This window comes from Cynara cardunculus (assembly GCF_001531365.2).
Source record: "Cynara cardunculus var. scolymus isolate 2C chromosome LG 1, CcrdV1, whole genome shotgun sequence".
Classification (NCBI taxonomy): Eukaryota; Viridiplantae; Streptophyta; class Magnoliopsida; order Asterales; family Asteraceae; genus Cynara; species Cynara cardunculus.
Window position 1 is genome coordinate 48,415,214 of NC_037528.1, and position 14,964 is coordinate 48,430,177.

Here is a 14,964-nt window from a genome sequence, read left to right on the forward strand (position 1 = left end):
TAAGATAACTATCTAGTATTTGATTCTGTTTATCTACAGTTAGTTACATGAATTCAAACGTAGAGCGTTAATAAGTTATACATACGCACAATTTATTTGTAATCTTGAATTTTAAGTAATATGCATCAATAAACAATATTTAATGCATAAAAAATGATTTTTAAGAATTTTTGTCAAATATTTTATAATATAGCGTATATAATAATGGAAGCGGAAAAGGTTTTGGAGAACTTAATATGATCCTTCTTTTTAAAACAGATAAAGTTCTTAGGAATTTTGTTGATTACCTTATTTTTTTACGATATAAATCATCTTAAATATAATTAATTTTTTAATTAAATAAATTATAAAAAAAAATTATTTTATTTAATTGCTACCAATATAAATATTTTTTTTCATTTTTTAATCGTATTTTCAAATTTTAATTTATGAATAAATTCATATGTGAATATATGCATTACGTCGTGTTCCTAAAATCTTTTAAAACTTCAAATTACAATTTATTATTACATGCACGACTTCTTAAATTTATGGGGTGTCTGGGATTGTTTATTTGAAACAACTTATACTTTTCTACAAAAGCGTTTATCAACTTATCATAAGTCAGAAGAGTTTAACTTTTTCAAAAACTCCTTATTACCGGTTTGACACCAGTATAAGTTGTTTATCAAAACACTCAAAAGTGCTTATTACCGGTCTTACACCGGAATAAGTCAATAAGTTATTTTTATAAGCAATTCCAAACACCCCCACAAAATTGACTGATAAATATGTTTAAATAGAATATAAAATATTGGATCCTATTAATACGGCAGAATACGACATAAAACCGATAATCAATCAAATATTCTTCCTTTCTATGAAAACCAAAGAAAAACAGACAACGAAGAAAATAAATATGAACCAGAATTAAAGATTTGAATTCTCGATCTCGGATTCAAAATATATCATGATACGTTACGCGAATAGACTTAGGGATCATTTACTAAATACTTATCCGGTTAAGTGTTTATCAAGTCACATTACCTTACTGGATAAATATGGCAAGGACCAAGAATCTTACTCGATAAGAGCAAGGCAAAGACCGAGAGTCTTATCCGGTAAGTGAGGACGACAATTCTTACCACAGTTAACACTTACCGAGTAAATTGTTGCATCCAATACCGTTTTGCTGGACTAAAATATTACCGGATAAGAAAGTGATAGTGTTGAATTTTACCGGTAAGCACTTACGAGGTAAGTGTTTGGTAAACGGCCCCCTCACTATTATTTGAAAGGAAGGAAGAGAAGTTTTAAGTATTTTAAAAGATCTTAAATATTTTCTTAGGACCCATTTACCGAACACTTACCCGGTAAGAGCTTACCGGTAAATTTAACACTATTATTTACTTACCGGATAAGATTTTAGTCCACCAAAACGGTATCGTATGCAACAATTTACCCGGTAAGCGCTTACCGTGGTAAGAGTCGTCGCCTTCACTTATCGGGTAAGACTTTTGGTCTTTGTCTCGCTCTTACCGAGTAAGATTCTTGATCCTTACCATATTCATCTGGTAAGGTAAAATGACTTGGTGTTCACTTACTCGAATAAGCGTTTGGTAAACTGCCTCTCAGATTTTTTTACTTCAATTATATATGAAATTAAATATTAAAATTAATATTATATTTTATTAGAAGTACTTTTATTCTTTTATGTCTTGTTATGCATTGAACATGAATTATAGAATGTGACATGAAAATGAAAATAGAAACTAACACAACAACACAATTGGCCTCTTGGAAAGTGACTTCCCAACCATCAAAGTTGATTTTTAATATTCAAGTTTGATTTTACTTCTGATTTATAAGAGGGGGTCTTAAAGTCTAAATGGTTTGAGTTTGGCTCCAAAGGTCAAAAGTATCAGGAGGTCACATGTTCAAATCCAATGAGGAATAAAAATCCCCTTGTGGCCACGTATGTTCAAATGCGGTGACTTCATGCTATCTACAAAGCAGGTGGTCGCCCTGGGATTAGTCGGCTCGCATAGCGGGTTGGATATCCAGGTTAATAAAAAAAAAAGTCTAAAATCTAGATCAGTGAGTTTTTTTGTTTTTACGTCTGACGTTTGAATTGGTCAAACTAGTGCAGGAATATAAAAGATAAGTAGTTTTTTTTTAACAAACATATGAAAGATAAATAGTTTTTGCTAACGAATCTCTTCCGGCACCCAAAATATGAACCATTTGATAGATGACGGATTAGGATTAAGTGGACATTTAGAGCTTTTAAGCTCTTATTTTAGAAATAAAACAAACGATCTTAATACTCAAACGTCTGAACGAATCAGATTTCAGATTTATTAAGAAGTAATTTTGAAAAAACAAACAGACGCCAAGTGTTTGTAGTTAAAAAAATATCTAAGAGGTCAGTCGTCTGAAAATGGTAAACTATGTTCGGTTCATTTTCTATTCTAAACTTTTAAAATTATTTTTTGACGTATTTTTTTTTATCAAAAGTTGATTCGTGATTGCGTTTTCATTACTGTTATATAATTTAAAAAATAAGTATACGACGTTTGTCCAAAAAAAAAGACAAACCATAATAAATGAAACACGGTTTTAATTCTATTTTTTATTTAGTTAGTTAGACGACTTTTACCTCTATCGACATGTTACAAGCGTTTAATCGTAATTAAAGACCCTCAAATACTGTTGGACCGATACTAGGGAACCGCCCATATGATATTGTCCGCTTTGGGCTGCCCCTCTCGGCAACAACCCCTCACGGCTTTAAAACGCGTCACTGGTAGGAGTAAAATCCTCCCTTCCTTATAAGGAAGACGAATCCCCCTGGCCTCACCGATGTGGGATGCTCCTGCATTGCTACAGGAGCGTTGGGTTTAATAATCGCGGATTTGATCGGCTCGAGGGAACGATGAGGCGGAAGTCCCAACAAATACCGGTACCTATTGGGCTCGTAATAGATCCATATCGAGTTTTAGGTTGAGCCTAACTAGTCCTCGAGCCAAAATCCTAGGTCATTTCGTAACCGGCATATGACGGTTTCAACTAATCCTCAACTAGTTCTTGTTGGAACTGATCCAGTTCTTATCCAGGTCTGATATGATTTTATTAGAAAAAAAATTGTATGTATATATTTATATTTTGTATGTTTAGCTATGTGGGTACAAGTTAAATTAAAAAGCAGAAAATACTGTGAGAATCATTAAAACCAGTGATTTATGATGAATACTATGATAATTATAATTAATGAATATTCATGATGAAGATGTTGATATTCATGAATAATTTTAGATTTTGGTATGTGTAGGTATGTAGGAACAAGTTCAATTAAGAATTGGAAATATGTTGAGAACCATTAAAACGAGTTATTCATAATGAATATTATGGTTATTCATAATGAATATTATGTATTTATACTATATTATAAAAATTTGATAAAAATTCTTAAAAATATTTTTTATGCATAAATTACTGTTTATTGATGCATATTACTTAAAATTCAAGATTACAATTTACAAGTAGAATGAGCATGAGTACATCTTATTAAAGCTATATGTTTAAATTCGTGTAACTAACTGTAGATAAACATAATCAAATACATGATAAAAATCATTTTGAATATAAAAAAATCTTAAATATAATTAAGATAACCATTGAGTTCTAACACAATCTTTAATTATTATCTTCAAAAATTATTATATTAAATCAAAAATAATTTAGTTCGTTTTTAAACTTCAATTAAATTATATAAAAAATTGAAATAAAGAAATTACACAAAAACGAGAACTTTTAAATAGTTAATTTGATACTAATATCGCTTATTTTTCCAAAATTATATAATATCTTCAAATTTCTATTTCATTAAAAAAATAAAAAACGTTTTTTTATCTCAAAACCACATAAAATCACATTATAACATCGATAGACCCAAAACATACCCGAAACATTAAAATTAAGATGTATCTCGTTGCATTGCGCGAGTACTATTCTAGTATTAATAATGAATGTCATACGAGTAAATACTAACCATGCAAACACTGATACTAATGAAAAATATAATTTATAGGTGTTTACGTATTTTCATAGTAAATAGTTGGTTGTCACACGTTTTTTAAAATATTTACGACTTCTAAAACAACTTTTAACACATGTATTTTTTTTATTATCGTTATTTTTTAAATAATAAAAAAAGGACAAAAACCAGTCACGTCAAAACACAAGTGAAATAGAATAAAGAAGAGGGGGACCTCGAAGGTTCGTTATCGAATTCAATTCCTTATCCGATACAAGGTTATCATCTATCCTTTTCGTTTTATATTTTATAGTTATGATATCTGATTTTTGATTTGTATCGTCTATAAAATTTGCAAGTATTTATTATATACATATAAATCAAAAGAAAATTAATAGAATATTTGTACTGTTACGAGAAAAGAACAGGTAGACGTCATCCTCTGAGCCCTCCTACTAGGCGTGCTCAAAAACCCGACCAACCCAACCCAACCCAACGCGAAATAACCCAATCCGAAGCAACCCCATGTCTAATCTAGTTGTAAAATTGTCAAACCGTAGGTATTGAATTGATATTGGGTTACTATTATTTGAACCCAACTCAATTCGATGAACCCGGTATCCTTTTATTTCTTGGATTTAATATGATCGTTGAATTTATATTAATATATACATTAGACAATTACACTATTATATATGCTTTTCATATACACATATTTTCAATCTATTCACATCTTTATATAACTCATTCGTATATATGTTCAATAACTATGAACATATATATGTAAATTGAGAAAATTAACTGAATGTGATATACGTAAGAAATATGAATAAATTGTATAAAATGGTTGATGATGAAAAGGAAATTATGAATAAATTGTATCAAATGGTTGATGATGAAAAAGAAATTATGAATAGAGAAGGAAAATATTCAAGGTTAGAAGAATAATTTAATGTACCAAAGTATCAACCCGACCAACCCATACGGGTTGGGTTGGGTTGGGTTGTGTTGCACTTTGGTTTGAGTTGAGTTGGGTTGGGTTAAGATTTTTCAAACCACAAGCATTGAGTTGGGTTGTTCAAATGTCTTCAACTCGATCAACTCAACCCATAAGCACCCCTACCTCCTACTATGTTGGTCCAACAGCACAACCACTAAGGATGCACATTCGTTGAGTTGGTTGATTTGGGTATTTTAACTAATTACAGTTACGACAGTTTGGAAAAATCTCAATTTAACCCAACTCGTTAAAAAGTATGCCCATGTGGGTTTCAGTTGGTTAAGTTTGGTTAGCAAGTCAATGCTATATATAAACTTTTTTTTATTAAGCTGGATATCCAACCTGTTAAACAAGCCGACTAATCTCAAGATGACCACCCGCTTCGCAAGTCGCACAGAGTCACCATATTTGAACCTCCGTGGCCACAAGAAGATTTTTATTCCTCCTTGGATTCAAACATGGGACCTCCAAACACTTTTGACCTTTAGAGCCCAAGCTCAAACTAATCGGACACCATCCTTGTAGTTTATGTAAACATTTATAATTAACATAGAAAAAACAAACAATAAGCAATCACTTGTCATATAATTAAAAGGCGGACTTATTAGTGATGTTTAATGTATTATAATCGTTGACAAACAAGCAAAACAAAGAACTAAAAACGATTTTATTAAGTCGATCACCACACGGTAATAATCCTGACAATGACAAACAATGACGGATTCAAAAACTTAGGTGATAAGGGGTCTAGGATATAAAAAAAATCAGAAATCGAATAATTACCTGAACCAAAAGAGTTTTGGGTTATTCGATTTGCGGGTTAACTGTTTCAGTTAACTAAATAAGGTAAATTACGATTTCCATTATTTTTTTACCGTATTGGTTAACCGAATAGCGAAGTAAATTATTATTTAATTTATGTATTTTTATATAGATGAATTGGTTTCAACATATATAAAACTAAATCAGCAAGAAACTGAGATATATTAACAAAATCATCAACTAACGTTATCATTGTAGCATGATTGTAATAATTAGCGGTCACAATATACGAGAAGAACGACCGTCAAGAAAAAGGGTGGGGGTAGAGATGGCCAAATGGGACCAGCCGGGGACTGAATGTGACCGATGGTCCGGGACCGGTTACAATATTCCACCGAAAACAAGGCCCGGCCTGAGACCATCCCGATTTTTTATTTATAAATTTAATTTTAAATGTATATTAAGTGTATTTTATTGAAGACCAAAATATATATATATATATATATATATATATATATTATTAAGTGTACTATGTTTAAAAAAAGTATTTTTAACGTATTCGCTTGACCCAATTAAATATTCTAGAATATATTTAATCGACCAAATTCTTTATAACAAAAACGTATTTTCTTAGTGTATTTGATTGACACAATTATAATAAAACGTATTTGTTAATGTATATGATTGACCAAATTCTTCAAAAAATATTTTCTATGTCATAAAATCAATTTAAAAAAAAATTAAAAATAAGTGGGATCAATTTGGACCCAACCCGAAATTAGGATCGGGACCGATTCTCATATCCAGGCCTCATACCCTACCAAGCCTTCGTATTTAGGTCGAGACCAAGACCAGGACCGGTTACACCAGAACCAATTACAGGATTACTATTCGAGACCGGGACCAATTTGGGCCCAATCCGACCCGAAATCGAGACCGATTTTTGACCACTGAGAAAAACCGTAAAAATTTGACCATGGAAAACTAAACATGAGATAGGAAAAAACAATTTTACCTCCAAAAGTTTAAAAAATTTACATTTGAGTGGGGGCTTTCTCCACCTTTATGAAAGTGAGTCTCCCTCATGACAAACTACTATAGAAAAAACCAAAGCTAACTTTGTCGTAGTGGTATTATAATCTTTGGCCTCCTAGAAGGTTAGGGGTTCAAACTTCGTCATAAGTGAGAAGGGTGTGTGAATTTATTTGTTACATTTATCTATGGAGTGTAATGGTCTACATATGGTCGCCTAAGAGCATACAAGTTGGTCTATAAGGTTGAGTTGCATATTAGGATGAGATGCATCGAGACGCACCAGATCAATCCCCATATCAAGCACGATTCATAGGTGGGTTTGAGATTAAAGATGATCATGGGTCCAGATCTCCTCTTACGCTTCTCACCTTAAGTCTACATTATCACACAATCCTATGCCTTTTATTTGTTGCAATAGTAAAATTAGACTCTTATTTTAAGACAACATAAATAGAAATGTAGACACCTTGGCACGAAGGGAGTAACACTTGAACAGAAAAAAGTATACCCGAGTCTACAAAAATAATCTGGATTGACGGTTTTACCAAACAACCATTCGAAAGGAGATTCAACCGAAAGGTTTTCACCCTAGGCTAAGCTAAGAGATGCACAAAAAAGTCCTAGCCTGAAAAAGTTTGGTCCTAGTAAGCTCGAGCCGGACCCAGACCAGGATAAAAACGAGATCAAGCCAACCTTCTTTTTCTAGGCTAAACCACTAGTCAATCGTAGTGAGTTGTAGGTAAACCAAACCAAAACAATCCAGTAACTCTCGGGTCTGAAAAGGGTAAAATGTGGACCGACATTTCCTCTGCTCAAATGGATAGAGAGGTTGTTTCCGTAGTGAGTTTATATGTATATTACTGAATAAACCCTCTTTTAGATCATAGGCTCTGCCAAGACAGAAAGAAACAACGAGCGAGACCCCAAGAGTAAAATACGACCAAATTGCATCGAAGAGAAAACGATAACTTTTCACACCCCTTTACCTTCAGACGTTCCCTTCCAAAAATCCTTTAGACAACCTCAATAGTTTTTCGTTTTTTGCTATTGAAGTAAGACTAGAGTGCTAGAACTGTAATTAAATTAAAGCTCAGTGGCAACAGTTTACCTTAAAGTTGTCGATTCGTACATATGAAGTTGCTTTCTAGTTCTCGGGGTCGTCGGCTCTGCCATCTTCTTCGGCCAACTGCTTTTCTTTTTCTTGTTGCTCTGCTTAATATAAAACATATATTAGGAAGCCAAGTTTAGAAAATTTTGAAGATATAGTAATCATGTTTCTGCGGTAAAATGAAACCGCAAACATCACATCCAACAAGAGAATTGGGCTGTGTTTGACAAACTAGACGATAAGTTAGTTGTTGGCCGATAAGCTGGATGTTAGCTTATAAACTAGTATTCTGGTTGATAAAACAGATGACAATACAATGACATGTCAAAAAACTAACTGAAACATTTGGTAGCATAATTAGAAGAAAAAAACTCCTGGAGCTTATTGAAACGTAGCTTTTCAAAAAAGCTAGCTTATGGCAAGCCAAATGGGGCTTTTTCAATAAGCTCAAAAAATAAGCAAACTTATGGTTGACAAACATGGCCTTAAAAAGGACAAGCCTCTACCCTTCCCATATAAATTGCAGCGTTTTGTTCTCCCGAAAGATTCCAAGTTAAAATTACTTATTTGCCCAGTATCATATTTAGGAGCATTAGTCATGCAGGTGAGGACCCACTATCGTGCATATGGTGGTACGCGCTACCGCTTCGCTCTTTCGTTACTCCACCGTATTATTTTGTTGGGTGCAAACGTATAACACAAGTTTCTTGGTTTGCATGGTCTTTTCTCCCCTTCCAAGCGCGAGTTCGAAACCCGTTTGTATCATTTTCTTAGCTTTTAATTTCATGGGTTTCTGAAAAAAAATTGGGATAAAAGACTCGAACACAAGACCTCACATACGAAAAGCAAAGAACCAACCAACAAACCAATAATGTTTTGCAAAAAATATCCATGGCTTCCTTTCTTATAGTCAACTGAAGCCACTGGCCCTGTGGCCCACTGCTTGAAAAAATTCCTACGTCTGCCTCCGTAGTCACATGGCTTTTGGTACCACATTCTACAGCAGTAGAAAGGCCAATATATTGTTTAATCACATTCATAAAGTGTAAGATCAAACAAGAACACAATGCAACAATTACTCTACCAAGAAAGATGATGATCAATGAAACCTACTAATTTAGACAGGGCAGGGACTGGTTGCTACCATATGCTTTACTTCATTCGGTAAAAGGTAGAATGCACCGGAAAACGAGGTCATCAAGTTTTCTGGTACTGAAAAAATTATCTCGTCTTCACCACACGCCAACCCAAAATACAAAAACCATTGGGAGGAAATTATTTTCTACATGATTCCTAGACTCGAGATTGCAAACTCGTAATGGTCAATATCTTGAAGTTACTTCAGGGGAAGTGCAACCTATTGTAGATCATTTCAAATGGATTAAAAGTGATATAGGCGCACCAAGGGAAGTACAATTGCAAACCTTTTTCAGTTGTGAATCGAGGAACAAAGGAGAGCATGACACATGTCCCCGGTTGTTCACATTCATCATGAACATGAACATTAGTGATGAATGATACACCATTCATGATAAATAATATCTGTGAATGTCTGCGATACGTGACACACTCTTCTTTGTCCCCTGGTTCACAACGGAACTTAGGTTTTCAATTGAACCTGCCCCTAGGCATACCATCACCAATGATCAAATAATCAAGCAGAAGTGACCACAAGAATTGTGTCTATGGATTGTGGATTTGTGATGTTTGACAATTAGATTTACAGAACAGGAATTTTTCCTCTAAGTTTTATATAATCATTCAGGAAATTTTGTTATTTATTTCGGGTGGACGGTGATGTTGATGGTTGCATGGAAGTGGGGATGAGGATAGGAGCAGAAATTATGCTAATTAACAAAGTCAAAGAAGAAACAAACATGTAGGTAAAGAGAAATAATAGAGAACATATATAACCAGCAAGGATTCACATACCCATAAGTTGCAAGATGGCCTTCTGGGTGCGTTTTTCAAGCTTATCAAGTTTCTTCTGTACGTCCCTTCTAAGATCCCAGTTTGGTTTTTTGGGTGCAATGTTCAAAAAAGGATCCTGGAGAATATTTAAGACGTTTATATAAAACGAAAATCACAAGAACCTATAGGAGAAAGGACATAAATAAGTAAAATGAAAACATTAGAAGCCCTAACTCACCTCCTTTTTCTCTTCAACAAGAGTTTCATTAGCAACAGGGTCTTCAAACTTTGGTAATTGTGGTGGAGCAAGTTTACCCTCCTGAAGCTGCTTATCATGAGGAAGATAATTTCGGAATTTCACATTAACATCACTGCACGGATTTAGCAGTTAGCTCACCTTGATAGAGCAGGGCATAGGCAAGTTACTCCAGTAAAGTCAGGTTATCAAATAAATGTGTGTGTACGTATGTTTGTATATATGTATCGACTCTTAAGGATTTTCGCAGCCACTCAGAATTAAGTTGAGAGCATAATGAAGCAACCATCTGCTGGTAAATGTTAAGCTTCTAGTAACCTTTCTTAATGAGCAAGTTGAAATGCAATGAACAATTGAATGACATTTGACAAGTGATTATCTATCTACAGCAAGAAGTTGAAACTTGAAAGTATACAAACAGTTTCCGGTCCTTTCAGAATATTTGCAGAACTGATGAAATGCAATATGTATGATATGCCAGACAAACAGCCAAAGAAAACTAGCATTAGCAATGGAATATTTCATGGTTTCACCAACATCACAATCCATGGATGCTTGCTCACAATTTTCAGCATTTAACCTAAAACTTTGACGATCTATGTGATGTTTCTATGCAACTATAAACAACAGAGAATGCTGTAATTTTCTTAGATGAGTAACTACAAGACCCATAGCATTTCAACTAAAAGAAAAGAAGATGATCATGTAGATTTTCATCATAAAAAAAATCATAATGTGTGGACTTAACTTCTAATGTTGAAAATTTTAAAATTTTCACGTAACTATAAGTTGTGCAAACATCGTCTTATATGCCGCATCTTAGGAACAATTTACTTTTCGTGGGAGCAATGTAGATGGAGGGAAGATTTGTAATTCTGTCGAAATACCAATTTGGAGTATAATAATCTATCAGTTGCTGTGGTGAGAAAAGCATGACCATGAAGAATTTACATGTGATAATCATCATTTGCAGCATAAAGATCTGCGAGATATTATTACCACAACATTTGGTCATTTGTGCTAGTCCAATCCTCTGCAATTCTACTCTAAGCAATTTCACATGGACAAATCTGGATCCATACATTTTTACAACAAATATAACATGATTATGCCATTAGAAAACAAAGACACCAGTGTTATCTGTTTCTCTTTTCTATATCTTTTCTTTCCGAAACACGATCCAAAAGGTATTAACTGAATTACACTGTGTAATTTTCTAGGGAGCCATATATCAACCAAAAATACATCTAGTTGACAAATTAATTAGCAGAAAAAAATAAGGATTGTGAATTCTCACTTCTCTTCATCGTCAACTCCATTTTCACCATCAGGCTTATCATTGGCTTGAGCTCCATCATCCTCAGGATTCTCAAGAAGTTGTTGAGCAGCTTTCAAAGCTCTTAACCTCTCACGTCGAGCTGCTGCTGCTTGCTCTATAGTTTCTTCTTCATCACTAGCCATCTCTCAAGATCACCACCAACCTACATTTTTTTGGTATGGTACAGATGGTTCCATTAACATATACATTATGGATTATCAAACTTTCTTCCTCACCAATTTTATCAACCTATTTGGGAGTTTGAACTTCAAGTTTGTATAGTTAATTGATTAATTTTTTCTTGAACTAACAATTTATGTAAAATTACATTAAAGCAGGGCATGACATATGATTACAAGAAGTAATAATACTCCTCCATTTCCACACTTTGACTTTTGATGTCAAGCCTTGTACTTAAGAAAGCAATAGTTGCATCACTTGTGCTGCAAATTTTTGTATTATTTGTTATAAGCTTGTAATCTATTGCCAAATTTCTCTCAGAAATGCTATACTTCATCCTAGTACAAATGCAACATCCAACTAAGCACGTAGTTTTAACGAGGGTGTTTGACTTATGACAGGATAGAGGGGTTCTTCTAGATGAAAATCAATGCTATCGGGTTGAAAATAAATGCATTTGATAAGCGAAGATGCAACACCTTTTTTTTGGAAATGGAGTAGTACAACCCTTTACTAAGATTTTTTAAGTCAAACCTACTTCTGTTCCAATACAAATCCAATACGCCATTGGTTATATGTGTATATACACACAAACATCATCGTCATTTATAAGACTATAACATTTGCAATATAATCATAATAAATTCTCCTAAAAAACCATGGATTTCACCTCAGAAGCTGAAACTAATCCAGTTGATATAACAATTCAAAGTTCAACTTTCGGTACTCTATCTGTGGCGACGAAACAATAACTTTTTCTGCTAATTACTAGGGTTTGAACTTTAGGGTTTATCAGTAATGAAGATCTAAAGATGTTTTCACACACTCCAGCTGAACTTCTAACGAGAATTCAACGATTAACTATCAAAAACACTAATTAATTTCGAAAATTTCAACCTTAAACAATGATATATGTTCGATCTAACAAATTACAGCAGCATAACATCTGAAAAGACGCCAATGTTCTACAGATTAACAGACAGACATCGAAAACACGTAGTAGTGCAGAAAACTTACGTGAATATTATTCAGAGGTGAGATTGGAGACGAGTGAAAGCGGGAATCAAATTCTGAAATCTAAACTTGATGAAATACACTCAATTTGCAAGATATTGGTTTTATAGTAAATTACAATTTCGTCCCTGAACTATCAATCAATTTGCAGGTTTAGTTTTATTACAAGATATGTTTAATATACTCATTGACATATATTGTTTCAAATTTAATTGTTGTTTGGTAGTTGTTGGATGGTTTGGTGCATAATTATTAAGTGGTCAGAATGATTAATAGGCTCTCATGATATAGTGCAAAATGAAATATAATTGTTTGCAATTGTTTACGATGAAATTAGGGCGCGAAAATGGTTAAGGCAGACCTAGAATGCACAGAGAATTTTAAAACCATTAAGAGGTAGACTTTTTTTTTTGTCAAACAAGATTCACCTCTTAACGATTCAGATGTTGTCTTATAATGAAACTATATAGTTGTATTTTTTGTTTAATGGATCAAAAACACATAAAAGCGTCCAAATATATGTGAAACAAACACATTGTAAATCAAAAATATGTTAATCAATACATTACATCTAAACTGTAGATGAAAAACAATCATGATGCACTTATCAAGGTTATCACAATTTTGTGGGTTCTAAAATGAAAGCCCCCTTGTTCAGAAGTTTTAAAAAATATATCAAACTAGGGGTATTTACAGTGCAGTACGTTTTGGACTAGAACTGTGAACTGTATAATCTATGTGTCAACCCATAAAGAAAACCAGATCATGAAATGTGATGTGATACAGTTTGTATCTAAAGCACTTTAATCTCAATTAATTATAAAATCATAAGTTCAAAGTAAATTCGACGATAATATTTTTAACACGTATAAAAGGTTTCAATACGTCTGAAATACAAAATAAAAAATAGTTCAAAACAAACTAAAAGGTTCTAAGTAATTTAAATACATAACATCAGTCCAAAGCAAATTAAGGGGTCATTTATCAAACACTTATTCGGTAAGCGTTTATCTGTAAAATTCAACACTATTACATACTTAGTAGGTAGGATTTTAGTCCACCAAAACAGTATCATGCAACAATTTATCTGGTAAGTGTTAATTTTAGTAAACGGCCCCTAAATAAGTTCCATCATCTATAGGGCCGATCCTAAGCTTTTTGGTGCTCTGACAAAAGTGCTAAAAATGCCCTTATAAAAGAAACACTAAATTATTTCGAATTTGAAATTAAGTATTTTGTTAAAACTAAATAATTATCCTAATATATTTTAGATTTTTTATATTTAAATGTTTATCATCTATTTGATTATGTTTATCTGCAGTTAGTTACACGAATTGAAACATGAAGCTTTAATAAATTGTATTTATGCTCAATTTATTTGTAATATTGAATTTTAAGTAATATGCATTAATAAATATTACTTCATGAATAAAAAATGTTTTTTAAAAGTTTTTATCAAATGCTTTATAATATAACTAGAAGCGTACTCGCGCAATGCAGCGAGATACATCGTGATTTCAGTATTTCATTTTATTCTTTATCTCAGTCGATGTTATAATATGGCTTTATTGATTTTGAGAAATCGATGATGTTTTTATTTTTAAATAAAATATATGTTTGAAGATATCATAAAATTTTGACAAAAATATATCGATATTAGTATCAAATTAACTATTTTAAATTCCTCATTTTTTTGTGTAATTTTTTAATTCAATTTTTTTATAATTTAATTTATGTACAATAACGAAGTAATTTATATTTGGTTTAATAATATAATTATTTAATAAAAATAATAATTATTTATTTTGTTGGAACTCGATAATTATTCTGATTATATTTTAGATTTTTTATATTTTAAAATAAGATGTTCATCTTATATTTGATTATGTTTATCCGCAATTATTTATACGAATTCAAACATCGAGCTTTAATAAGTTGTGTTTATGCATAATTACTTGTAATCTTGAATTTTAAGTAATATGCATCGATATACAGTACTTTATTCATAACAAAAATATATCGATATTCGTATCAAATTAACTATTTAAAATTCCTCATTTTTTGTGTAATTTTTAATTCAATTTTTTATTATAATTTAATTTAGTTACAACAACGAAGTAATTTATATTTGGTTTAATAATATAATTTTCTTATAAAGATAATAATTAATTATTTTGTTAGAACTCAATAATTATCCTAATTATATTTTAGATTTTTTATATTTTAAAATAAGATTTTTATCTTTTATTTGATTATATTTATCCGTAATTAGTTATACGAATTCAAAAATCGAGCTTTGATAAGTTGTATTTCTGCATAATTTACTTGTAATCTTGAATTTTAAGTAAACATTGGTTTTATGTGG

At 32.1% G+C, this 14,964-nt stretch overlaps 1 protein-coding gene across 2 annotated transcripts; it reads right to left on the bottom strand.

Annotated features, from left to right (window-relative positions):
* Positions 1-5,629: 5,629 nt before the first annotated feature.
* Positions 5,630-12,678, bottom strand: LOC112519237 (coiled-coil domain-containing protein 12). Of its 2 annotated transcripts, XM_025127266.1 has the most exons (6): positions 12,603-12,678; positions 11,385-11,568; positions 10,070-10,202; positions 9,853-9,967; positions 7,921-8,021; positions 5,630-5,713 (listed from the first exon to the last, which is right to left on the bottom strand). In XM_025127266.1, exons 2-5 carry the CDS (start codon positions 11,546-11,548, stop codon positions 7,957-7,959), a joined length of 477 nt encoding a protein of 158 aa, XP_024983034.1. In that variant the 5' UTR covers positions 11,549-11,568; positions 12,603-12,678; the 3' UTR covers positions 5,630-5,713; positions 7,921-7,956. The 2 variants fall into 2 exon arrangements, with proteins under 2 accessions (XP_024983034.1, XP_024983026.1); XM_025127258.1 differs by lacking the exon at positions 5,630-5,713 and having other exon boundaries at positions 7,741-8,021.
* Between the last annotated feature and the right edge of the window lie 2,286 nt (positions 12,679-14,964).